Genomic DNA, 26862 nt, shown 5'->3' with positions numbered 1-26862 from the left:
GCTGAGTCCTGTGAGACCAGAGCTGAATCCCCATCCCTCAGACGACTTGAAACTCTTTTTCGCTCCATTTCATTCACCTTAAGAATTTATGAATTGCTGAAAACGGTCACTCAACTTGCCCTGCAGCCCAATCCCGATCCGTGTCCTTTCAGCGGAATTCCCAGCCAGGGATGAGCGAAAATAACGGGCTGTAACCCCCGAGTCACACCGCTGTGAATGGGGAGGGACAAGGCAGCACAGCGCGAGCTTGTCGGCTTGGCTTCGCCGGGCGCGTTTGCGGGTGGTGCGAACGCAGAGACATCCGTCAAGCCGCCAGCCGCGACCTCGGGCGGCTTCTCTGCCTCTGCCCTTCCCGTTGTTGGGTGACACGGCGCGTTCAGCGCGGCGGCGAGGAACTCCTCCGAACAAGTTAGGTACCCCGGTGGGTTCCGTACCTTAGCGGAGGGAACGGCAAGGGAACGTACCGTGAATGCAAACCCTGAATTATTGCATGAATGTTACGGCGTTCAGAAATAACTTCTTGCCAGAAGTGAACGATAGGAAACCCATTAGCATGGGGAGCTTGCGTGCAGTCAGTAATCTGAATGCGAAGACATTTTTCCCCCCCTGACAGCGCGGGATTGTCTTATAAATTTTTTTTTAAAAAAAAGTGAAATAGGTGTTTGACATGAGCGATTAAGGGAAGCTGTTTAGAATTGCAAAGTGAATTAAAGCTTTCAAATGTCTTTACACAGTTAGAGGCAGAAGCAAAAGTACTGGAATTGGAATAATGAGCTAGGAAATTGCTTCTTTGAAAGGAGAAACATTTGAAACCAGAAATAATCTTCCAGTTTTACTTCTCTGAGTTAAATTGCTTTTAATTCTAGAGACTCAACAGCGATGTTGATACACAGCAGGAGTTGCACAAGTGTGTGTGTGGCAGGGGTGGGGGGGGGGCTGTGTGTTTTGTATGTTAAAACTTTTTGAAGTGTGGAAATCCCCGTTCTGGAGATTTTAGGGAGTTAGGTTTTATGCACCTTTGGGAAAGGGAAAGGCCCGTGCCTCTGAGGCTTAATTTCACATTTCCACGCCGTCCAGTGGAAGTAGCATTGGTGCTTCTCCATTGTGAACGTGAAGCATCTGGGAGAGTTTCTGGGTTTCTAACCCTGTTCTCCCCGCAGAGAAACTATTCGTTATTTCCAGTGTAATGCCTCCATAAGCCTGATCCTAAACTTCCTTTACGGGGGTGTCATTGTCTCCGCTTACCTAGGAGAAACCCCAGCACAGAAACGGGGGGGATGATTCATCCATGTTGTCTTAGTGATGATACGGTGATTGAACCTCCTGTTTCCTGATGGCTCATGCCTTAGTCATACCCTCCTGTAAAGGCTGGCCCAGAGATGACCTCTCAAGGGCCGTGCTTGTGTTTTAGATTGATAGTGAGAGGGGGGGGAAAAACACTTTAGATGATAGAATTCCTTCTCATTTGTCCTGACGGGAAACCCTGGCATCACTTTGTCATTTTCCCAAACTTTTGTTTTGCTCTGCTTTGGTTCTTCGACAGCCTGTTTAAAAATAATAATGATGATAATAGGAATAAAAGTTGTTCAGCACCAGTTGTGAGAAGGTCTGGCAGCCACTCGGGGAGCACAGAAGTGGTCAGGGTCCAACCTGGATCAGACCTGTTTGCCCTGGGCTAATAGAATAACTCCTCGTGTCAGCTTAAGAAGGATGGGGTTGGGTTTTTTCCTGTCAATTCAAAGCATTCTAGCTTTTTTTAGATCTGTGGATTTTAATATTAAGACACTTGTAGAGACAAGAGTATTTTTCTCACAAGCAGCACCGAGTGACTCTGGTGCATCAGGTGAAGATCTATGAGTTACCATGGCTACCCCAAGGCTTCTCCCAGTGGCACTGGCCTGAGCTCACGCAGCTGGTAGCTTTTGAGCTTTGCAGCTGTGAATGACAGGAACCAAAAGGCCAGTCCTGCCTCCCCCAGACCTGCTCCGTAGCTGCACCACCCGAGTCCGAAGTTCCTCTGCACCGTTCGTGCCGCAGGAGATGGCTTCTTGGAAGTGCAGACTCTGCCTCCCTCCAGCTTCCCAGGCAGGCTCGAACCCTGGCACTGCTGGTGAGCGAGAAGGTAAGAGGTGGTGCGGCTACGGGCGGTGGGAAATGAATGATGAGGAAACCGACATCCAAACTCCACCCGTCGGCGTGCAGGGGGAGCCGCTGTTGGTATCGATAGGCTGCGTTTCGGTATCTGATGGACCCTCCTCAGGCACACTTGACCGATCTCAAAGTCCATTTACTTGAGGTGGTCAAAGCATCCCTAGCAAGGAGAACTTGGGGCTTTCTCCAACCTTCCTGACGCACTGCAAGAACCAGCGAATGACGCTGTTCCTTGCGATGCACTCTGGAAACGACCTCAGGTGAGGTTTGAGCCGGCTTGCCTTTATGGGCAGAATGTAGAGAAGTTCTGAGGCAGCTCTAAAAATCCAGCTTCCATGGGAAGTAGGATGAAAATGTGTACATATTTTTTGGCTTTGGAGTTCTTTTTGGGTTTTTTGGGGGGAGTCTAACCTCCCTGGCTGAAGAGGAACACCAGAAATGTTGTTTTGCTTCTGAAAACTCAGGTTAAAAAAAAAACAAACAAAAAAAAGTGATGTTCTCATCGGAGCCCAGGTTTCCGAACGCACGTACTTGTTTTGTGCGCGCTCTTCATTAAGTTGGCAATCTGTTCGTGTTCCATCTATGTGAGGGAACAATAAAACAAAGACCGAGTTGAATACTTTCTTTCCATGATTTTAATGTCTGCTGGAAGGTTTCCCTTAGCTCTGAGACAGATTTTTGCCAGCTACAATCATTTTGTTCTGGTTCACGTTGCAGGAATCTATGACTAAGCAGGTACCCAGGAAACCCTTCCAAGCGGCTTCAAATTCATCTCCGTATTGTATCTATGTACAAAATGGAGTGTACAACACTCCTGTCTTTTTTTTTTAAAGCACTGATATTCTCTCCTGCAAGATGAGTTGCCTTTTTTTCCTCCTAAAAAGACAGGAGAGTAGATGGACACTTCATGTTTCAGCTCAGTCATGCATGCTGGCTGCTTTTATTCTTCCTTTCATTAACTCTCTCAAGATTTGGCACAACAAGAGCATTATATAAGACTAAATAACTCTTACATAAATCTGAGTGAATGCCTTTCATGAAGTACGGGGTGCTTATCGTGGCTGTAAGTAAAAATGAATCACTTCCTTTTCAAACGGGAGCTTTAAACCTTGTATTTTGTGTAGTTAATTGCCACAAGCCAAAATAACCTTTTAAGCTCTATGAATTTTCACAGCTGCAGACTGGAGGGGAAAAAAAAAAACCCAACCACCCAACCCACAGTGATAAATAGAAACTTAAGAATTTCCAAAAGAAATGATGCCCCACTCCAACTGCCTCTTTTAGCACAAAGCCCAGCTCGTTTTTGCCAGGATGGTAAATGTTCCTACCACATGTCCGTGGAGCCGAGAACCTGAGGATCAGCTAAAGGACAGAATGAGAATGAAGCAAGGACGGCATGAATCTGACACTCCAGAGCAGCATGGGGAAGAGTCCCCAGGTCGAGAAGCTTTTGCTAGAGGCCAACAGACCGGGCAGGTTCAGGGCGCGGCAGCTCAGCACCACACTCGTGGAAGAATCTCGACCTGTTCCTAGGTGTAGGGGAACACAGGGATGTACCTTGTGCGGGCTTTTCAGATGAGAGAATTAATAATACTAATTATAATCTGTGTTACAAGGCAAGATTAGAATGTGGAATTGTATTCAGCAAATCGGGAACCTCAGAGGAAAACTGGGAGAAAAGAGCATTTCCAGCCTCCCAGTACTGGGCAAGGTAAGAGGCTGCAGAAACGGTGCTGGGACTGTGCTCGGGAGCCCCAGTTGTGCTGGGAGAGAAACTCTGTGGCCTGTCACCCCCCTCCGCTGTGGGACGGTTCTCTCCTGGTACAAGAGTGAGGTCCTTGCTTCAGTGAAGGACAAGCAAGAGCAGGAGGGAAGGACCTGGTGTTGGAAGGGGAGGGTTGCGTAGGGAAGTAGCAGGAAGACAGGGAAAGAAAAGGGAGGTTGAAGGTCAGAAACCCACTGGCCATCGTGAGGAGGAGGAAGGAAATACTGAGAAAGGAGGAGAAAGATCGAAACAGGGGACTGAGGAATACAGTCAGTATATCAAAAGACCAGTGGATGGCAGCATATTTTTGCTACCAAAATAGGGGGTTGTCACACCACGTGTTTTGGTTGTAGCTCATCTGCTGACTAAAGCAGGTCCTGTCCCAGGAACAAACCCAGGTCCTGTCCCAGGAACAAACCCAGGTCCTGTCCCAGGAACAAACCCAGGTCCTGTCCCAGGAACAAACCCAGGTCCTGTCCCAGGAACAAACCCAGGTCCTGTCCCAGGAACAAACCCAGGTCCTGTCCCAGGAACAAACCCAGGTCCTGTCCCAGGAACAAACCCAGGTCCTGTCCCAGGAACAAACCCAGGTCCTGTCCCAGGAACAAACCCAGGTCCTGTCCCAGGAACAAACCCAGGTCCTGTCCCAGGAACAAACCCAGGTCCTGTCCCAGGAACAAACCCAGGTCCTGTCCCAGGAACAAACCCAGGTCCTGTCCCAGGAACAAACCCAGGTCCTGTCCCAGGAACAAACCCAGGTCCTGTCCCAGGAACAAACCCAGGTCCTGTCCCAGGAACAAACCCAGGTCCTGTCCCAGGAACAAACCCAGGTCCTGTCCCAGGAACAAACCCAGGTCCTGTCCCAGGAACAAACCCAGGTCCTGTCCCAGGAACAAACCCAGGTCCTGTCCCAGGAACAAACCCAGGTCCTGTCCCAGCCGTTAGCACAAGCTGCCACCACGTGTGCTCTTCGTGTCCAGTTCCTCTCTAAGACAGCCGTGACCGCTGTTGTAGCCGGCCCCCACTGGGCCAGCGGGGAGACGAGCAGCGTGTTTTACAAGGATAGGGGTGAAAGGCAGAGGCTGGGAGGGAGGACAGGGGGGATAAGATGGTGCGATCGAGCTGTCTGCACCTTCTGAGAGTTCCTAAGGGTATTTCAGGAATCTAAACTCAGGCGGCTTTGTCTACACCCTCACCTTGGTGTATTACTTCTGATAACTCCGTGAGGTCTCAGTCCCGGGTTTATTGTTCTGCTTTGGAGCTGGTGATTTCTTCCCAAAAGCTGGGAATAAAATCTGTGTTTGTTGAGATGTAAGATTATATATGAAGAGGAAAACTGAGTACCAGTTCAGGTCCCAGCGTAACATCCATCCAACCAAGAACGGGTGTGCATGAAGTAGGTAAAGAGAAGACTTATTTGCTAATTAGACTTGGGGAAAAAACACACACATTATTCTTGCTTACCTTGTTTATTATTCACTCTAAGTGGAACAAACCTGACAAGCCATAATGCATTTGACTCATTACCATACATATTGCCTATATTCCCTATTCACAGAAATTTCAACAGAGAAAGAAAAATATACCTTTTAAAAGAACGGTTTATAAAGTCATTGGGTAAAGAGAGTTCCAAGAAACGCGTGAAAGTTAGAAGGAAAGGTTTTTCAAGACTTCCCCCTCATGTTTTCTGAAGCGAAACACGTAACGTAAAGCACACCTGACATCGGACTTCCATACACCTCGGAGGTTTTCTATGGAGTCTTCACTAAAGTGTACTTCCTAAATGTTTCACTGTACCAGAGCAGGAGTTCCTCCATCAGCTTCCAAGCCCGTGAGCTCGCTAGGTGCTGTACACAACGCTTCCATAAAAAGGACAGCTCAAATATAAAAAAGACGAGGGCGTTGGCAGTCGGGTGACCTCTTTGGGAGACAGTACGTTGCGTTTGGTTCTGACTTTCTTAGGAACAGCAGCAGACAAAGCACGGTAATCACTGCAATTATTTGAAGCTCTTCAGTTTGAAGAGCATTTGTAAAAGCAGGTCCAATTATAACAAGCTGATATTTGCATAATTAACGTTGAAACAAAGCATTTTGTTAGTGATAAATGCATTTAAGAGCTGAAATACCTTAAGACAAGCTATTCTGTTTGTCAGCTTGTCAGATATGTGTGCTGAAGCTTCCCCTTCTAATGCCAAGATGTTTGGTGCAGCACCTTAAAATTAATATAGAAGCTGGACTGGTTTTTTTCAAGGGTAGGACACTTCATCTGAGCAGCTCACCATGACAAAACAGGAAAAGGAAAGAGGACTGAAAGCAAGTGATTTATAGACGTTCTAATTTTTCACTCAGAAATTCTTCCACGCTATCGGTATTCCACTTGAGGATGCTCAGTTCTTCTGCAATGTTCCCGCTGTCATCCAGCAGCTTCAGTACAGGGTCAGAACCGCGCACGTACTGCGGGAAAACAAAAGCGCGTTACCTTGGGCTGGAAATGCATTCCCCATCCTAACTCCCCCTCCCCAACGGACTGAAATCAGTTAGGAAGATGCCAAAGCACGTAAAAAGTCCAAAGAGCGACGCCACGAAGTACGAACGCTTAAGAACCGAGCGCTAAATTACATCAGAGAATTCTGGGCAAACTTTGGCAACGCAATCTGTGCTAAAATCAGCCTAAGCTTTGGTTTTTTAAAGCTTCGAATTCTTACCAGACAGACAAGCTTGGCTGATCCTGACAACACTCAATGCTATAAATATTCCCGAGCCGTGCGTTTCGTTCTGATTTTATGAATTCCATTACTGAGTGTTTAACAACAACGTACTCTACCTTCCTTGAAGAAAACAGATCTATAAAAATCAAATTAAGCTTATGAGATCAGCCTTTCAGCTGGTTTTCTCCTGTGCTGCTGCTTCCTCCTCCTCCCAACATGTTTTGTCTCGCGGAGCAGACTCGGAGGAGGAGCAGATGTGCGAAGCGAGAGCTCGCGCACACGTGGGTTGGCGAAGGACCCACTGCCAAGAGGGGAGAGACCCTGCTGAAGCTTTACAGGCAGAGGCGCTGCAGGTTGCACACCGGCAGGGGCTGGCCAGTGTTTTGCAGCTCTGGACTAGAGGCTTTCTCGCCTAGTCCTAAGGAATGAGGGTGGGAGAAAAGAAGGAAGCAGAAGGGACGAAGAGGCCTCCTTTCACAGCAACTTAAACCACATTCATTTAAGAGCAGTAAATGTTTATCTCGAGATCCAGAACAGAATTACTTGCCTTAAACAAAACAGGTAAGAAACAGCTTCAGCTCAGACTTCTCACTTGCATTTAACATCAGAGAGAGGAAAGTGGAGGAACAAGTCAAATGAAGAGGGGTGGGGGGTGTCAGAAACATCTCCTCCTTCTCCTTGGCCCACTACACCAGCCAACACACACAGGGGGCGATGCCATCAGCCTAGCTCTGAGAGACTGTATTCCGCTTCATGCGTTTTAAGTTACCAAGTTGGAGTTTTGAAGCAAGAGCTGAACAATTTTTTCTCATCTAATCACGAGCCTTTTTACCATTTTAGACATTTCTGGTCACTTTAACAGCCCAAAGTTCTACTATCCATTTCCAATGTAATCCCACTCTTTCCTGCTGGCTGGTATCTGTGCCTACTAGGCTTTGCTGGTAACGTAATACTTTAATGTTTCTGCAGACTCACTAAGTCACAAAATATGTCATGCAAATAAAAGCTTTTAGCGGTATTAGAAGGCTCTCACCGTTTAAGTTCATGGAAAGACTTCCCCAGGAGTATTTTACTTGACTGAGCTAACCTAGTTCGTTTTACTTAACGAAGCTAGTGGCATCTCTAATCCATTTTCCAAAAAAAAAACCCTCTTGTAAAATAAATACAGATCCATTTGCACTCGATTTTGTCTGGTAGCGTGCTATAGCAACTGCAGTCTAGACCGCTTTGATGCTCAACACAGCTCCAATGTTTAAAAGAAAAATGAAGCAGTCAGACGTGCAGAAGGAGAGAAAGCTTTTGAACGAAACTGGAGGACACGGAGACAGGAATGCACGAGCCAGACAAGGGAAATCTGTTTTAGATGGAATCTGCTGCCGAGAAGACAAATCGCTTCTTGCAGCCCTGCGCAGCTACGAAGTGATTCCAGATGGTGCCGTTTGGTGAAGAGAGGTGGGAGCACAAGATGTGAGGATGAGGATGTGTACCTGTGAAGGATGCTGGAGGTTGACAGAGGATTCTAAGAGGAAGGTGAAGTCTTACGCTAGATCTTGAAACCAAAGAAGTGTTTGAGCTTAGGGCAATGCCGCTTGTGCAGCTCTGCATATATGCAAGTCATAAGAAACGCCCCTCAGTATATGCATTTCCCCAAAGCTGGATGTTTGAAGACTATCAAGAAAATAGAATCACAGAAGACAGCAAGGAAGTTCTGAGAGAGAGGAGAAAAACTGAAGCATCCCTGACTGTGTGTAAAAGGCAGCTCCACCAGAAAATGAGGGGAGAACAGAACAGGAGAAGAGGAAACTGCGGCAGAATAAACCTGAGTAAATCCAAGATACCCACAGAGTAAGGACAGAACGCAAGCGCTCCTCACGTTCTTTTGCCATCTGCTATTACTGATGGGTACACTTACTGGGATTAAAAACAACCAACAAAAAAACCCCAAACCCCAACAACAACAACAAAGAATCGGTACCAAAGAGTTATTGAGCAATAAACCAATTCATAGTAGCAGCAGGAACTTGTAAAGATTTATACTGGCAACGCAAATACACGTCCTCTGCTAAAGGATTACTTGATCAGCAAATAAGGATCTGCAATAAATCCAGGGGATGACTGTCTCCACCAACCTTAATTCTTCCCAACATCCCAAATAAAAAAGTTAGGTTACTACTCACCTTGATTTGCAGTCCCCTGAAGAGTTTTGGCTTATCACTCCTGACAAAAGCTACAGGTTGGAGAAAAGACAGACAGATAATCAGACTCTTGTCCTCTCGCATAAAGTAGATGCACATTCCAGCTAGTACTCCCCAAATTATTTCTTCTGAAATGATGCTTTAGAAGCTATTTTAATGTTCAGATTATTAATATCCTCACAACATTAATCATACTAAGCTTATTAGGCCTAAGGACCCCCTGGTTTTGCTCGTATTCCAAACGAGCTTCCTATCCACTTGGATTTTCCTCGAACACTAGTGCGACTGTCTAAATCAGTTCATCTGCACGTACAACTGACAGTCTTCGGCAGACTGGCCCATATGCTGCTGCGACGCGCGAATGTGAGGAAGAGCGTTAAGAGCGCTCAGAATCTGGCTGAAGACAGGCTTTGTGAGGGAGGGTGAACGTGGCACACAACCCGTCAGCAGGCTCCTCCAGCGCTGCGGGTGAAAGAGCGCGGAGGAAACCGGGGGGGGGGGGGGGGGGGGTGTAGAGGTGTCATTCTCGCCAACGAGATGGACAGGCTTGTCCTGCAGAGGTATCCGAGGTTACATGTCAAAAACCAGCAAGAAAACAAGAAGAGAAGCTGGTATCTCCTCTTGACACTCCTCAAGGCTTTCAGATGGACTCTATGGCCTGTCGTGTAGCTGCATGGAGAGGAGTTTGGCTCTGAGGGGGGCTGCTGCTGCACGAGCCTTCGCTCGAAGCGCCGGGCAGCAACCGGTGAGCGTTAACAGCAGCACAGCCCCTGGAGGCCTGCAGCGCAACCCAGGCCTCGTGTTAACGCTGGCTTTAAAAAGAAAAGACAATATGAATTATTTCAGGACAAAGCGCGAGCATCATCCCCTACTTCCAAACACTTCAGCCCAACGAGCGTCTGCGTTCTCGAAGTACTTAAATTTAGCAAACAGCAGAGTCTTCGTTCCTCCTCTTCGCATGCAGGTGACGCTAAAGGCTGAATCTGTACTGACATGAAGTGGATTCAGGACACTCCTGCAGCACGCCAGTAGCATCTCCCCAAGGACGAACGCCGTCAGTACGGATTGACTCTTACGAAGGCGCTAGCTGCGCCTTAAAGCTGCTTTTTCAAGGCTGGACAGCAACGAAGCTCTCCCAAATTGCAGTGGGTCCGGCTGGTGCACGGAGAGGAGTGTAACCTCAGGACTGACGCTTCATACTGCCCCACAAAGCGCAGTGCTTTCCTCGGTAGTTGTAGAGATGTGCCCTTATACCTGTCTTTATATCGCTGTAGACAACTACCTTAACGCCTTCTCGGTATGTACATACAGACTGGCATTTGTTTTCTTCCCTCTTCCACGGTGCTCCTGGTTCAGATCAAAATCAAATACTGCACCAACCACTACACAGCATCAAGCAGTTACAAAAATACCAACGGCCCAACGAGCTGCCAGATAGACTAGACCCCTGAAGAAGAAAATACGGCTTGTTTTCGTCCCTTCTCTACCACTGTGCACTAATGCCGCAGCGCGAGCTGTACTTTATAACAATTTCAAATAGCACCGAATAACCAGCTCTTGCTCACACGCCGCAGTCCAATTCTGGTTTAAACTCCCAAAGGTGTAATTTTCAACTTCAGCGTTTCCCATGTCCTTGTGACCCGGTAGTTGTGTGGGCCGTCATCAACAGTAAAGTCACGAAGGTGTTTCTAACTCTTTGTTAAGTCCACAGCACCCCAAACTATTTCACGGGGAATTTTTCCATGTTTTTCTCAATTTGAATCTAAAGCTGAAATCGGTCTCTAGGGCTTTCTGTGAAAAGGAGGTTGTCAGAAGCAGTCAGTACCGTGGGTAACTTTAATTGCAAAACTTGAAGCAGAAAGTAAGAGAACATCGTAAAATGGATAAAGTTGCAGAAGCAAATCTGAACTGTGGAACTCGGCTGTGTTAAAGAAAAGCCTTTGGGGGTTAACTCGGGTTACAGCACTTGAAGCTTGTACCAGGTGTGAGGATTTGCTGCTGGAGTGACAGATGAAAGCTCCTGTGGACACGAGTGGCTGTTCTCTGGCTGCAGCGTTGGGCTGAACAAGCGCACATAAAATGGGAACAGAATTAGGTGGAAGGAGAAAGCGCTCTATGGGCAGGATCACGTTTTGTCACTTTAAAAGTAGTCATTACACACTTGTATCGATGTCAGAGGTCTCAATCCTCTGAAAGCTGAAGCACTCCAGAACATTTTTCATGAAAGTTTAGACAGCTGGAACAAAATCGGTTTCTGTTAATGGCATATTTATTTCTAATGCTGATCACAGTGACTTTCTGCATTAGTCACTTGAATTTGCAATGCAACACAAAACCACTCACTGTACAAATAATTTGTCTCAATTTCGGAAGCTAAAGGAGAAACTAATATACTGACATCATTAAAAATACAGATTATCCCATCAAACACCTTTCTCCCCCCCCCCCCCCCCCCCCCCAAATCAGGCCCTAAGTCGAATCAACAGCCTCTGAAAGGAACGGATGGGCTGAGGAAGGCAGGTGTGGCTACAGCGCACGTTTTGGGACAGGTGGCTGCACACACTCCACCTTCGGCACTGCCCCGACAGCTCCCCCCTCTGTACCCCAACACCGATGTTGCTTCCTACGATCCTGCGTCTGAAGGCTACTTGCACACCCTTCCACCATGATTTAATAGTTTGAGGTTTAAACCTGAAATTCTAGCTATCTCCCCATTTCCCTCCCCCTGCAGCAGCTTCAGAGGAACAAGCATTTACAGAATCCATCCACAGGTGAGCGGGGAAGGCGTTTTCCACTTTGACTTCCCCGAGATGAACTCCCGAGCTTGGTGCCACGACACTGTGTTCCGGTGAATTAACCACCAGACTAGAAGTCAGAGCTGTTCCGCTGCCAGCTCTGCAACTGTCCTTTCACATCACGTTAAGAAAGTCACTTCACCTTACGCTCTTAGGAAAGACATGCGACACCCAAGCATATGGTTTCTCTTTGAGGGCAACCCTGAGGTGAGCCTGCAGAGCTGACTCGGTTGCCACGCGATCAGCTACAACTAAGAGGGCAGAGGAAAGGGTTCGGGTGTGCACGGGCTTTTTAAAGGCTGCCCAGCAGTTCTGCAAAGAGAGCTGATGCTGAGCAGTGCTTCTGAAGACCTAAGGGCACCCTCTGCCCCCAAACACAGTAGAATGGAGAAGCTCACCGCTACCGTTATAATGTCCCTTTGTTTTGAGACGTAACACCTCTTTGTTTTGAGAAAGTCTGTGAAAACTCGTCAGTTGGAATGAAAGCCTAGAGTCCCAAGTCCTTTGTTGACTACCTACTGTTGTATATTAAGGGCATGACCCAGACTACCAAGGCTATCTCCTTTAGGAATATTTGCATCACTTAGATTCCCACTTCAGGAGCAAAGATCTCCTGCTTGATCTGTAAATGAGAAATGCAAAATGATGATGAGAAAAAATTAATCTCTTAACACTTGAAGGAGAGCCGATGTACAACGGCAGTAAAATCTCAGGCTAGCTGTCAAACAACTATGCACACAGAAAAGCACTTCTAGCTTTGTCTGTCTCTACACGCATCAGAAGGATTATAATGGCCCCAAATCAGAAAGGCCTGGAGGAGATTAAAAAAACCTCACTGCCTCTGTTCTATCAGTTTCAGATTTTAACGGCCGAAAAGCACGAGTCAGAACTAGTCGAATCGTCAGCACAAGGTCAGCAATGAATTTTTACTGCACAATTTTTCCTCCGGGTAAGCTACAGCATGTCTTCTAGCAAGAATCCAATGTGATAAAGTACCTGCCAGTAATGGAAAAGTCCACTTGTTCAAACTTCTAATCCTTTTGTTGTTTAAAAAGCTGTGCTTTTAGTTTAGATTTATTCCACTGCCTTCTGTTGTAACGCTTACGAGGACTATGTATGCCCGTGGGGATCCATCCAACTTTTTAAACTGGACATACCCTTCTCAGCTCATGCTGGGTTTCTACGAAGCAGGACCCTTTAGCTTCTTCTAAACTCCTGAGGCACAGCTTCATATTACAGATAAGTCTCATTAAAAACGCCGATTGTGCACCAAAAAGCAGCAGCGTACTTTTTTTGATGATGGTGACTGTCCCTCCTGTCCCTCAGTATTACACCAAAAGTGCCCATGATGTGACCAGGGCAATGAACTGTTAGTGCTCCGAGAGAGGGAATGCTTCCCTCATCTTTCACGAGTAAGGAGGAATGTTTCAAAATTAGTATAAAGGGTGCTCTATTTTTAGAGAAATAATTAAAAGTCTTTTTGTGCCGCGTTTAAATGTTTCACACGCTGAATTAGCAACAGGAAGCGCGTGAGTTTCTGCTGTCTTCCAAAAGACTGACATTTCCTCCAACAGCAGCATGGTACTTCGGGCAACTCCGTGCAGCAGGTACAACTACCTTTAAAAGTCCAAAGTAAGAAAGGCTAAATGTATATAAAATGTGTTGTAGGAAATAACTGAAGTGATCTCATACTAATACACAACAGGGTGTCTAAACGACATCTAAAATTATCTATAAATAGTTGTTCTGAGTTAATTTCAATTGACAGAAAGCAAATGTAATAGTACTTAGCATAAATTAATGAAATAAAGGGTAGTTTGCTTCACTTGGCCCTGAATTATTAGACACAAGCAGTTTGAAAGGAAAACAAAATTTACCAAGAACACAACTTTGAGCAGAATGTCACAGATTTGTATATAAAAAAGGCAAAAAGGACTTGACCACACCACGGGCTTGACCATTTTGTACCTGAAGTGGAATAAAACAATGGTTTTACTGAGGCATTGCTAATTATCAAGTGTTAAACCTATGGAAAAGAAAAGCAACCAAAACAAAAGGAAGAGAAGCAGAGGGCTATTTTACGAAGACGACATCTCATTAGGTCACAAATACCTAAGCATTGCTAAGACAAGTGGCACGATTTGCTAAAAACGTGAATGTGTAAATCACTGGGAATACAGGCAAACCAAAAGCCTTCATGTCTTTCCTCAGACTCTTTAATAATTTGTTTTTGGGGACAAACACGCGCCCTGCCGTTCTGAAGATCGCATGAGCCCACTTCAAAAGATACCAGGAGAGCCTGGCAAAGGGACAGAACTACAGCAGACATCAAGCACTCATTTACATTTTAATAGGCTATAGCTCTTTACCTTTTGGGGACTCCAGCTTGAGATAAGAATTTAAATTTAAGAATTCGTAGGGTACATCAATAGCTACTATTTGTAGCCTATTATTCCAGTTACAATGCAGCCGTTTGTGATTTTTACAAAGCACCACACGCTTTCAAAAGCGAGTCCCAGACTGAGCTCTGATGAAGCCTCGAGAAGAAACTTCACAAAAAAACCCCAAAGACGGGGCACTTTGTAGCAGCAGTCGGGCAAGAGACATTTCTAAATCTGAAGAGAAGTATTGTTTTAGTTTGTGAATCATCTGTTTACAAAAGATTATGATAAAACGACGCCTGTCTCCCACTACGACATCCTACATTTCTTAACGAGAGTTTTACTAACATTCCTACCAATGCAAGATTTAAGGTTACTGTAACTTTCTAGCTTCCTTCCACCAGTATTTAAGAACTACAGATTAAAATAACCAGGAAATAAGTGGTCTTACCTACAAATACAATCCCACAACAAATCACATTCTAGTAGCTAAAGGAATCCCCCTCACACTTGCAGAACTTGGGCAGTACAATGGAGTGCTTGCTGCCTCTGAAGTCAGAGGATCTAACGTAGCTGCACGCTGCACGAGTTCAAGGATTAAGGACCTTGTTTCTGTAGCAATTTGCTGGGAGCATGTCCGTTCCTTAACTAAGAGAGTCACGCAGGGAGAGGTGAGAGTTGTTCTGCTGATAACAGAAAGCATGCGGAGAAATACGAAAGAAATGCTCCATGAAATAACCCAGCCTAATTCAGGTTTTGTTCAGCAAACTGGAAAGAACGCGGGAGTCTAGACACTGTGATCTCCTGCCTCGCCATGAGCAGGACAGGGCTGCCACCGAAAAGTCAGCATAAAACAAATATGCTGGATAGTCACTGACCCAGCTAACTTCCCGTTCTATTTCAAAGCCTTCGGTTTGTGAATGTCAGCCAAAACCCGTCACATTTTCTGTGCCACCTGGTATAATAAGATATTGCTTCATCTACGAATCTTGTCACTTAACATTGAATCTTGTTCCCTTACGTTAAGGGAAACTTAGCAGGAAAAATACTTCAGTACTGAACTTAAAGAGACTTACAGAAATGGGGTCTGTTATCTGACTTATCACATGAAGCTGCATTTGAAAAAGATAACAGCCAGCCTTGGCCGTATTCACAAAAGCATTTATAGTTTGTTATGATATCACAAAGAATAACGTTCACTTTAAGACTGAGATAATCTTGGTGAGGACAAGATTTTTTTTTTCATCCTCTTACTGAGGCCTGGATTTTTTTTCACCACTTGTCACTTCTTTGCTTTCCCAGTATCTACAAATATATTCCATATGTAATGATTCTCACACTTCAGGCACACAGGTGTATTCAGCAACTATTTGCAGCTGAAAATTATATAACCAGTACTTTTGATTGAAATTTTGGTACAGAAGGACCACAGAATATTGCATTTAGTAACCACGAGCAACCCACAGGTTTTTCCAACTGTGTACCTCCCTTGCTGCGTAACTTTTACAAACCTCTACAATTCAACAGATTTTAATCCTGAACGATTCTAAGATGTGACTCTCATTATAAAAAGCCCCACCCAAACCACAGAAATCACTGTTTGTCCTTTGGCAACACACAACATAAACCAGTCCGTGACGAATCAAGTCTGTGGGAGTACGCCAAGTGACAAAACAATTTACACAGGTACTATAAGGTGAAGACTTCACCATCAGATACAGAACTCATCCATGTAACTGTAATACACACACAGTCCTGCAATTAGGGGTGCCATTTGGTGTATGTTCCGCAAAAAAAAGCCCCCACAAAATCCTAGCAGAAGCTAGGGGAAAGGAATCGAGAGTTATTTGCAACGAGACGTTGTCAACGACGGGCTACGCAGTTCAACGACGCCTACAAAGACAACGCTTCGCAAGCGGCGGCGTGACCTTCAGGCAACCTAACTTCTGTAGCAAACAGCCAAGTGAAAAGCTGAAATCAAAACATTTCTCGAATGCTGATGTCTTCGGATGGAGACGTTAAATGGTGTTTCTGGTAGAAGTGAAAATCAAGGGGAAAATCTAACGAAAAGTATTCTGAGACTAATATTAATGGGTGGACTAACAGCAGCTGGAAGAATACACTGTACTGCTTTTTAAAATTTCTAAATGCGCTCTTAAAATTTATCCCCTCTTCCAACCCATGCTAATACCCTAGCAGTAAATTTGGTCAAGATAAATTTCGATCGGTAGCTGCAGAAATTGGCGATGAAAAGGCAGGAGAGACCTTTAAGTGCATTAGTCAGTCCTTTTTTTTCTCCTTGCTGTCACAAAGAAGAACTGGTAGTCAAACCAGAGAACCTACTGAAAAACCACTGACGTGTATCCAGTTATTTTAAAAAGCAAGCTGTGAGATGAATGGAACGTAAATCTTTGAGCAAGTTTAGATAACCAAGGATGGAAAGGAAAAAAAAAAAAAATCTTCAAAACTGTTGAGTTTTTCCTTTTGTACTGTAAGCTTTTGGAACATGTTTCATGCTGGGCACACAGCAGAAATCAAGGGCCATTACCTTTTAGGACCTACACATGAAGATAACTGAGGACATAACGCAGGCTGGAGCCAGGCTAACAGGCTGACCTTTTCCTTCAAACCTATAGCTCAAAAGAGCACTCAACTGTTCCAAATTCACAACCATGAAGAAGCCGGGTGAATGGGCAACAACAGTTGGGAATGGTTTTATGTTTGCTAAATTTGAATGGTCATGGAGATAATATGGACTCCTGTGCTAGGAAAGCGAATCTCCTCATGCCCCTGAAGCAGGACAAGTCATTTAAACAATTCTTGTTTTGGCATTTTCAACAGCAGAAAAGAGAAGATAGCTTTGCTCTGGTTTTGCAGTCAATTAACTGAACGGCGTGTGGGCAGAGGCGGCAGGAGGGGGTCTAAAGCAGCATAACTTACGTTAATTGTAACCTGTTCTAAAATCTTTTTTTTTTTTTACTTGTTTGTCAAGTCAGCCTTCAAACGGGGAGGTATTAATAACGGCCATGGTAGTTGGCGACGTGCTCTTTGTGCAAGTCTACGTCTCAAGCTAGATTAGTCTGTCTTCTCTGTGTCCAAAGAACAGTATTAGGATATTCATTACAGAAAAAAAAAAAAAATCAAAAACCAAAGTACTGCTATCACCTAAGCTCCTCCCCCATTTATAAGAAAATTCCAGATTGAGATTTCTCACAGATGTTTATCCTGCAGCTTCCTCCCACCACACACGCTGATGGTACTGATTTGCTGTTACGCTGCGGTATTCCTTTCGCTTTAGTTGTCATTATCCACTGGCAAAACAATTATCCTGCAGGGTTTGTGGAACAAAAGTAGTTCCACAACTGCACAATATAATTTCATCTATCAGTTACTGGAGACCAATTCCATGAGTCTCAGGTCAATGCAACTTTCCTGATACGATATACGACATATATCACTACTTGTAGTATTTAAAAGCACATTCTGTCATTCAGCTGTGACACTATTTCCTATCTGAAAGAACAGCAGCGGCTTTACTTACCCTGGACTTGAGGGAACCTTCCCAATTTTCATCCACATACCTCCAGGACAGCTCCTGCATAAAGCTGTAATAATAAAGAGAAGCTGTTAATGACATAACCCCCCCTAAATTACTAGTTTACTGATGGTGTCTTATCTGTTGAACTATTTTTCTTTGAGGAGGCAATATGCAGTTGTGTGGATGGTAACGACAGAGAAGTAAGATCCTCAATAGAACCACAGTTCCAGACCTGTCTCTGATTTATGCAACAACTGACTCTTCACCCAAGATACATGCTAATTTTCATTCATTATATTAAAAATGTAGAAAGAGGAAAAAGAGGATCATTCAAGATACACTGTTGCTGGAAGCAAAACTTCATTTTAAAAAGAAAAAGTAATTGGACACATTACAATGGAAATTATGGACTAGTAATAGGAAAACTTTATGTCTTCCTCCCCAAAGATGCTAAGAAAGTCTTATTAGGCAAAATTTTAGTTTTCATTTTAATCCTAACATGGACAGTGAGCTCCTGTTTATAACAAAGATAAGGCAGTGACTTCAGAGTTCCCGTTTGGGCTGACTTGTTGGTTCACTGTAGAGAATCGTGCTTGCAGGAAGAGGCCAGATCACATCAAGAGGCCTCGGCTGCAGCAGTCCGTACCGGCTGGGCTAACTTTGATGCGTGCACTTCGATGTCAATCACTGCTGTCAGCGAGGCAAGATGCTCAGATTGACCGTTTTTAAAGCAAAGTATGAGTTCATCTCGATGTTACGTAGCGTCTAAATAAAAACACCTATTGAACTTGTATACTGCCACGTGTTTTAAAACTTTTTGGGGGTTTTTTTGTCAACATGCAATTGATTCTATAGCTTGCTGACTCTTACGTAGAAATTAACAACACCTTTTTCCAGCTACTAAAATAGAACTTGATGCTGTGAAGTCGGGCATTTTAATCTTACACATAGTTGTCAATACCGTGTACCAAATCACGTCCTTCTAGCCCTGAAACGCCACTGTTGGTAGAGAAGCTGACAGAACAAGCTTCAGTTAAACAAAGTTTAACTCAATTCATTACTTTCTATAAACAATTAAGACCTCCGCTTTCGCGTTCTTTTAGACAATGTTTTCATAACAAATGTGCAAGTCAGGACATGGAAGAATATAACCTTACTGAAATGAAGTAAATTCACATTTCACTTAAAATACGGACTGTGAATACATGTAAATAGAAATGAGCTTTCACTGGGAAATCTAGCGAGTACTAAGCCTCTGGAAAAGGAGTGACAAGTCATAACAGCAAACCACACACATCACAGCAGAAATCTTAAAGACAATTTTATTAAGGCTTCGTCACCTATCTGCGTAGGCACTACGGATAGCCAGGAATACTGCTTCACTTCAGGATCTGAATCTTCTGAATTCAGTTCCAACTCAGTATCTGCCTAAATACTATAAATTAGAACATAAGAAGTACTCTACTCGTTTGCAGGGAAATGACAACTTCTTTCCGGACATGACCTAATCAGTAATCATTACTTCCACGGGAAACAACGAAAAATGTTACTCAGCGTTATCTGTTCAGTCCAGCATCTCAGAAATTTGATGAACTACATTTACCTTTTCAACTAGACATTAGGTTCCAGATAAAAACTAAGATTTGACTGTTAAAACCAAGAACTGCTATGAAACAGTACTCGAGAGATCAAAAATACCAGATTTTTTTTTAAAGCTTTTTTTCACCGCCCAAATTAAGATTTTAATTAAAAAAGGCACTGATAAACAGCTCAGATACTAGCTTGCATAATTAAAAGTTCCTCTGGACTTAAGACATGAAATAATTACCAAGATGGAGGGAACATGGGATAGGAGATTATAAACTTCACTTACCTTGTCTCTATTCATTATTCTTTAAAACATTCAACAACAATTGTATCAGCAATCCTAGATTTAGATACTAGTTTGAACGCTCACTAATACACCGAACATTTATATTGGTTCTCTGACACAGACAGGCATTGGCATTTTTCTATCAAGAAGTTAACATAAAGAAGTAGACAAAGGAATAAATAGCCTTTTTCTATGTAGTTAACTGATTATTTTATATATATGTATAAAGAACTAGGTACACCCAAACTTAGGACAACGGTAAAATGAGCAATTTTCATATCTTATTGCCGCAAATAATTCCTACCGTTTATTTCTTCCTTTCAAACAAGGATTTCTGTGGGACAAGGTCACTGTAGGAATCTAAACAACGTAAGACATCTTGTAAGTACACACCACGCCCCATTTGTAACTCCCAGCCAATGTCTGATAGAAGTAACGTTGAACAAAGAAAACAGCTCGATCGTTGATGTCTGTATTTTGAGCTTCTGACTCTGCCCCAACTGAAGCCCAACTGTGCTGGTACAAAAAAAGTTCAGATTCACGCTGGGACAAACAGCTGCTCTCTAGCTGGCTAGACCCGAAAAATCAATTGGCTTCATTTATAACGCTACACAAAGGTGTCTTTTGCAAGAAACACAGGTTTATCTGCATCACCCAGCCCACCACAAAAGCATACTTGTTGGTATCTGCTGCTGCTACCATCTCATCGTGTCCTCCAAACTCCCTTGTGAAGGCGTTTACTGTGCTCGTGTATCGCTAAGAATGACGTGTGGCACTCCGCGTGGAGGCTGCCAACGTGACGAGTCACTTCATCACACAATGCTTAACTCATAAGTTAGTTCCTTTTAAAATAATGCTCTGCTTGTTTTAGTGCTTATGAGTTTAGTACTACCAGCAAGGAAATAAAGGCTCTCTAAACTATTCCGAGCATCCATTTGAACATCCAAAACAAGCGCTGTTATGATTTCCAGGCTGATTCATGTCTGCATCTATAAAAATAACTTGGCTTTTTAAAAAACATCTTAATCGTATGCTTTCTAAAGCTATTGTGACAAAATCTGAGCTCTTCCCTCATCAAAGCATCAACCTGAGTTTGCAAAAGCTTTTTGTAAGCACCTGAATGTCTGGTAACAGTTTGTGCTGAGGTAATGAAGATGGCTCTTCACATCTCAGAGGAGGAAAACCACACTATCAGTCATGTCTGCTTTAGTGATGAAGTGGTAATTATAATGGAATCAACCACCATTTACACAAGAACAGCGTTAGATAAAAATATGTATTGTAAAAATAATTGTTCCAGCAATTAAAAACAAAGAGCCTTAACTTAGGTGAAAGAAAACATTCCACCTGTTGGTAGGAAGGGAATGGAAGTAATTTCTGCAGACAAAATTCCAGCGGTGCTTCATTCACAAACAGATACAGTATTGTTATCACAACTACTCAGGGTGAAAACTCCAGAAGAAAAATGACATTCCTGCTATGAAGCCGGTACACAACTGTTGAGGCTGACAACCAAACGCGAATTCGGATCAAACCGAACTGAAAAAGTGGGCCTTAACAGAGACTGCTCCTTGATCGCAAGAAAATGCTGTTAGGCCAAAGGTGACCAAAAAAGCTTCCTAAAAATACCGTAAATTATCCCTAGTTTTACTTCTATAGCACCTATACTTTGCACACTGTTTCTTCTTACTGACTAAGCCTGACCCTGCCCACGTTAAAGCGTCACGCAGACTGGATTTGTACAGCTGTCTGCAGTCGGCTGAAAAAAATCACAGCACCTTCATGTCTTAAAACATGCAGTGAAAGAGACTGTTCAGGTAAAGCCACACGATGGTAAGTAGCTGTCTTACGGTATCTGGATTCCCCCTGAGATCTACAGATTTGCCTAATATCCAGTGGGTTGAAAAAATAAAGTTAAGCTCTGAGAACAAGCAGTAAAACACAACTTACGACCACTTGCCTCAGTTACAAAACCATCTTCCACTAAATAATTACCAACGACTAAGCTCTTTCCAACACAAACCATTTTTGTTTTTATGAAATTCATTGTCATTTTTATCTCATATTACTATATAAGCAAATCTGACAAAGAAATCTCCTCATCCCCTATCAACCCATACTACTGTTTTACTTCAAAGTCAAGGAAAATACAGGTATCATTATTCTTCCTGGCCCAAGTTGTTTGGCATGTGCAAATCGGCAGCATCTGAAAACAGGGAGTGTGCTCTCTTTTTTGAAAGGCATGCAAATTGATTGTTAGTGTCCCACCCACCCAGGAAGCAAACCAGCAAGTTAATAACTGATATCTGTTGTTCTGAGAAATGAAGCCACAAAGAAAAGCGATTTTGCTGCAAGTTTCCTCTGCTCTTTCCTAAACTCTTAGAACTACCAATTCATTTGTTACTTTTACTGCAAAACTAGATTAGGTAAAGGAATATACACTGAGATATAAACTACAAAATATTTTCTCTTCTCTGGGGGAGTGAATGCAGGGTATTTGTACAGACAGAAGTTTTCAAAATCACTGTAGTCTTCCCCTTCCCTGGGGACAGAAAATGAGCAAGACTCGGGGGGTTAACAGAGAGCAGGCAGAAAGCCTCACTGCTGGGAACATTATGAATTACTGTTCTGTAATGCAGAACACCAGTAAAGTCACTGCTACACACGCACATCATTCAGAACTGATGTCACCAGTAAATTTAGCAACAAAGAAACTGGTCCCATTCACAACCCATTATCCTGTGAGGGGAGATCTTCTAAATAAGAGTTTGGAAACAAAGAGTCAAACAGTCAAACCGCAGTTATCTGCATTAGCGCTGTTCCTGCGATTACTGGGATGTATTACAGGCAAATTCCTCTGGACAAAGCTGAAGCAGAATCTAAGCTCTCATTTATTTGCAAGGAAGGAAATTCCAACTGATTGTAAGGGTGGAAAAAAGTCACAACGAGAGTGTTTAAGCACTGAAATAATTTACTAAGAAAGGCTGCAGAATCTGTATCCTTGGAGATGTTCAGAACTTCGAGTTCTGCTTTGAGTAGGAGATTCAACTTTTTTCTTCTGTATGTACATAACAGTTCTGCATTACTGTTACAATCTCCAGCATACAGAAAATGTGTCATCCAGCCAAGTGTTTTATTTTTGGTGTTAAACAATCTCCTCCTTGCAGCACACTACGTAAACATTTTCGCTCTTTAAATCCAACAGCCACCAAAAAGCTCCAAAACAACTTCCCCTCCTGGCAGACCATTTCTTGTTAACTTTGCTCACTGAAATGGTTCGGTGTAAGGTCACGTGAGCAAGAGATCTGGCACAAGGGTGAGAGAGAAAATGCAGAAGCTGAGCAACCAGCAACTTTAGCCCTCGGGAGCTGTAGCACAGATTAGGTGGTGTGACCCTGAGTTGTGGCAGGATGCAGAGTGGAATAGGGGACAACCGTGATGGAAGGAAACAGGAGAACTGGTTACCCAGGATATGGAGAAGCCTGAGGAACTCAACTACGTTTTTGCCTCAGTCTTCATGGGCAAGTGCTCCAGCCACACTGCCCAGGTTGCAGGAGGCAAAAGCAGTGGCTGGCAGAGCGAAGAACCACCCACTGTAGGAGAGGATCAGGCTCGAGACCATCCACGGAACCTGAAGGTGCACAAGTCCATGGGACCTGGTGAGATGCATCCCATAGGTCCTGAGGGAACTGGCAGATGAGATTGCTAAGCCACAATCCATCTTATTTGAGAAGTCATGGCAGTCCGGTGAAGTTCCTGCTGAGTAGAGAAGAGGAAACATAACCTTCGTATTTAAAAAGGGAAAAAAGGAAGAGCCGGGGAATTACAGGCCATTCAGTCCCACCTCTGTGCCCAGCAAGATCATGGAGCAGATCCTCCTGGAGACTATGCTAGGGCACATGGAAAATAAGGAGGCGATGGTGACAGCCACCGTGGCTTCACTAAGGGCAAATCCTGCCTGACAAATTTGGTGGCCTTCTACGATAGGGTTAAAGCATTGGGGGATAAGGGAAGAGCACCTGACATCATCTACCTGGACTTGTGCAAACCATTTCACAGTTCTGCATGACATCCTTGTCTCTAAACTGGGGAGACATGGATTTGACAGATGGACAAACGGGAGAGGTGGGCCCACGAAAACCTCATGAAGTTCAACAAGGCCATGTGCAAGGTCCTGCACCCAGGTCGGGGTGGAGGAAAAGCACAGACAGAGGCTGGGTTGATGAGTGGATCAAGAGCAGCCCTGGGGACAAGGACTTGGGGGTCCTGGTGGAGGAAAAAACTGAGTATGAGCCAGCAATGTACACCTGCAGCCCAAAAAGCCAATGGCACCCTGGGCTGCATCCTAAGAGGCATGTCCAGCAGGTTGAGGGAGGCAATTCTGCCCCTCTATTCAGCTCTGGTGAGACCCCCCCTGCAGTGCTGTGTCCACCTCTGGGGCCCCCAGCACAAGAGAGACACGGACCTGCTCGAGCGGGTCCAGAGGAAGCGACAAAGATGCTCAGAGGGGGCTGGAGCAGCTCCCCTGTGAGGACAGGCTGAGGGAGCTGGGGGTGTTCAGCCTGGAGAGGAGAAGGCTGCGGGGAGACCTTACAGCGGCTTCCAGTGCTGAAAGGGGGCTGCAGGGAAGGTGGGGAGGGACTCCTGATCAGGGGCTGTGGTGATGGGATGAGGGGAAACAGTTTTAAACTGAAAGAAGGGAGATTTAGATGAGATATTAGGAAGAAATTCTTCCCTGTGAGGGCGGTGAGGTGCTGGCAGGAGTTGCCCAGAGCAGCCGTGGCTGCCCCCTCCCTGGCAGCGCTCAAGGCCAGGTTGGATGGGGCTGGGAGCAACCTGGTCTGGTGGAAGGTGTCCCTGCCCATGGCAGGGGGTTGGACTAGATGATCTTTAAGGTCCCTTCCAACCCAAACCATTCTGTGATCTACTTGTCCCTAGAAGTAGAATCCCTGAACACCTCTTATTCTCCAGAATGTGTGCTTTTATTGAAAAATAAAGCATCTTAGATGAGCTGCAAAGAAAACATTGAGAACAGAACTCATCAACTATTTACTTGAATTTGCACATTTAATTTGGAGACTTTGTACTTTTTGAAGCTGTTTCAACAAATGTAGAGCCAAATACCAGTATTTTATCCAGATGAAGATCAGACTTAATTAGCTAAAGCTATTCCACTTGCCAGCACAGATGCACATCAACAACTTTAACTCACATTTAGCAAACTCATATTTATAATTTCCCTAACCTTTTATTCTTCACTGATAAGACTAGAAAGAGGTCTTCCAGAGGCAAGGCTTGCCCTACTACAAGACAGATAATGTATTTTATCTTAGTTTATCTGACAGAGATCCAAACAAAAGATGGTAAACTTCTGTCTTGGGCACTGACTAGCTAGCTACACCTTCCTTATCTAGGACTACTGTTTGTCAACAGTAATTTTCATTGCTGATAACATCACGTACAGAAGGAAGGGAAAGAGTGTACATGGCAAAGTTCTTGAGAAGGACAACCACTTCAGCGCATTTTCAGTCCAAGGAATGGCCGTGCATAATATTCTGAAGCGACAGTACTCTGATAAGAGACTCAATTAGAGAGAACACAATCATCTCAATTCCCCAACTTCCCTATCAACATCCCCCATAAAGTTATTCCTCTGTGAAATGCACAGAGACACTTTTTACTTAAAAGCAAATTTTGAAGGGAAAGAATTTGACATATTAGCCTTAATTACAGAGTTCTGATTATTTACTTGAGTGTTAAATAAAACATGCTGTCATTGAACTGTACTATTTTTAAAAGTCACACTTGGTAAAAACCATGAACATGAACCATTTTTATGTAGCATGTTAGAAAACAGAATACAGCTATGTAAAAGCACAATTTGATTTCTCTAAAGCACAGGATTTTATAGAACATATCAAAAGAAAAACCAAACAGAAAAAGCTGGGGGTTTTGAGAAACAGCCAGAAGTACACTAAAATTCTGATTCATTTATACAAGTATGGATATGACTTCCACTTACGTGACACCACCGAGATGCCAACGAATTCTAAGTAGCTCTCTGTTTTTACCCATCAAGTTAGAAACCAAGAGATGAGACTGCTTCATTGGAACAACTCATATTAAAGAGCCTCTGGCAGAACAAGCAGGTAGCCAACAGTAATTTTTGAGTGTAGCACTTTAACTAGTGAAATGAAAAGAAAAAAAAAAAACTGAAAAAGGAAACTAAATTGGGTCACACAAGAGGAGCCTAAAGCATTAAAAGTATTTCAAGTTATTCTAGTTTCAGTAATTATTGTGAGTTTTGTAAATTATTTTGAGTTTTAAAAGTAAGTGAACAAGAATGTCACCTTATTCCTCCTTGTAATGCAAAACAGCACATTTAAGAGATCTGTACATGTAAAAAGGTGGTTTCAAAAGAGCTTTCCATTTAATTTTTTAATTAAAGTAGCACACAGTTGTAATTACAGTGGACATGTTTATTACTAATATTATACTACATATTTATTTCATTTCCAGGAGGGGTCTAGCTCCACCCAAAGAACTGATTTTAACTTATGGGCAAACTACATCATCAGGAGAATGTCAGTATTACCCACTGGGATTAAAATAACCACTCTGAGGAACAGTTTCTGCATATGTGCTCATCTCCTACCCCACAATGTTTAAAGGCCTGAGGGACAATTTTGTTGCAAGTGACAGATAAGGTAGACTACAGAAAACTGAATTGCTATGGGCGTATTTTTTTACCTTTCAGTGGAATTAAGAGTCATCTTTTCTTCAGAACAGACCAAGCTGAACGTTAGCAGCTACTTATTGCATGGGCTGAATAGGTATAATTCACTCTTTTGTATATCATCCCTCACCTCTGTATTTTTCACCCACAAAAACCTTTCATAAACTGTGTGATACCACGCAGAAACAGGGGCCTGACGTAGAAGAGGGGGGTCAGAGCCCAGGCTTCACTTTCAACAGACTAGAACTGGTTTTGCAGTGTTGAAAGAGGTTGAATCATTCATGTCTTAAAATGACTTCCCACAATTTCAAGTACTGAGGACTTGCAAGGAAAAGAATCTCAACTTGGTGCAGGGAAAACACGGTACGATCTTCCTGCGGAAACGTCAGAGTTAAGCACAGCATCAGTTACAATCCAACTAGTAGGGAACTGGTCTGCAACGTGCCCAGCTGCCACACGTTTTGACCAACCTAACCACAATGAAGATGCTCTCACCCGACTGGCCAGGGGAAGAAGTCCACAATAAAACTCTAGGAAAGGTTCCTCTGCTGTGCTTTAACTTCCCTCCCCATTTTCCAGAGTGGTTTAGTACACATTCTTAGGATTTTCTCCCCAGTTGGTTCTCAGTTGTCAGCATTTTTCAAAATGTTGAGAAAACACAATACTTAAAGGTCACTAAATATCACTGTTTTCTAAATCTCATCCATTCTGTTTGTCTAC

At 43.8% G+C, this 26862-nt stretch overlaps 1 protein-coding gene across 1 annotated transcript in view; it reads right to left on the bottom strand.

Moving 5' to 3' along the window:
- Positions 1-5372: 5372 nt before the first annotated feature.
- Positions 5373-26862, bottom strand: part of SELENOF (selenoprotein F) — a 29355-nt gene continuing 7865 nt past the window's right edge. Inside the window, exons 3-5 of the mRNA XM_086462845.1 lie at positions 17537-17600; positions 8802-8851; positions 5373-6370 (exon numbers count right to left, since the gene is read on the bottom strand). Coding sequence (XP_086318971.1) covers positions 6239-6370; positions 8802-8851; positions 17537-17600 — 246 coding nt within the window. The 3' untranslated portion in view covers positions 5373-6238. The remainder of the gene's footprint in view (positions 6371-8801; positions 8852-17536; positions 17601-26862) is intronic.

The sequence above is a fragment of the Leptosomus discolor genome, chromosome 3 (assembly GCF_034619465.1).
Source record: "Leptosomus discolor isolate bLepDis1 chromosome 3, bLepDis1.hap2, whole genome shotgun sequence".
NCBI classification, from domain to species: Eukaryota; Metazoa; Chordata; class Aves; order Leptosomiformes; family Leptosomidae; genus Leptosomus; species Leptosomus discolor.
This window is presented reverse-complemented; position numbering and strand designations above follow the sequence as displayed.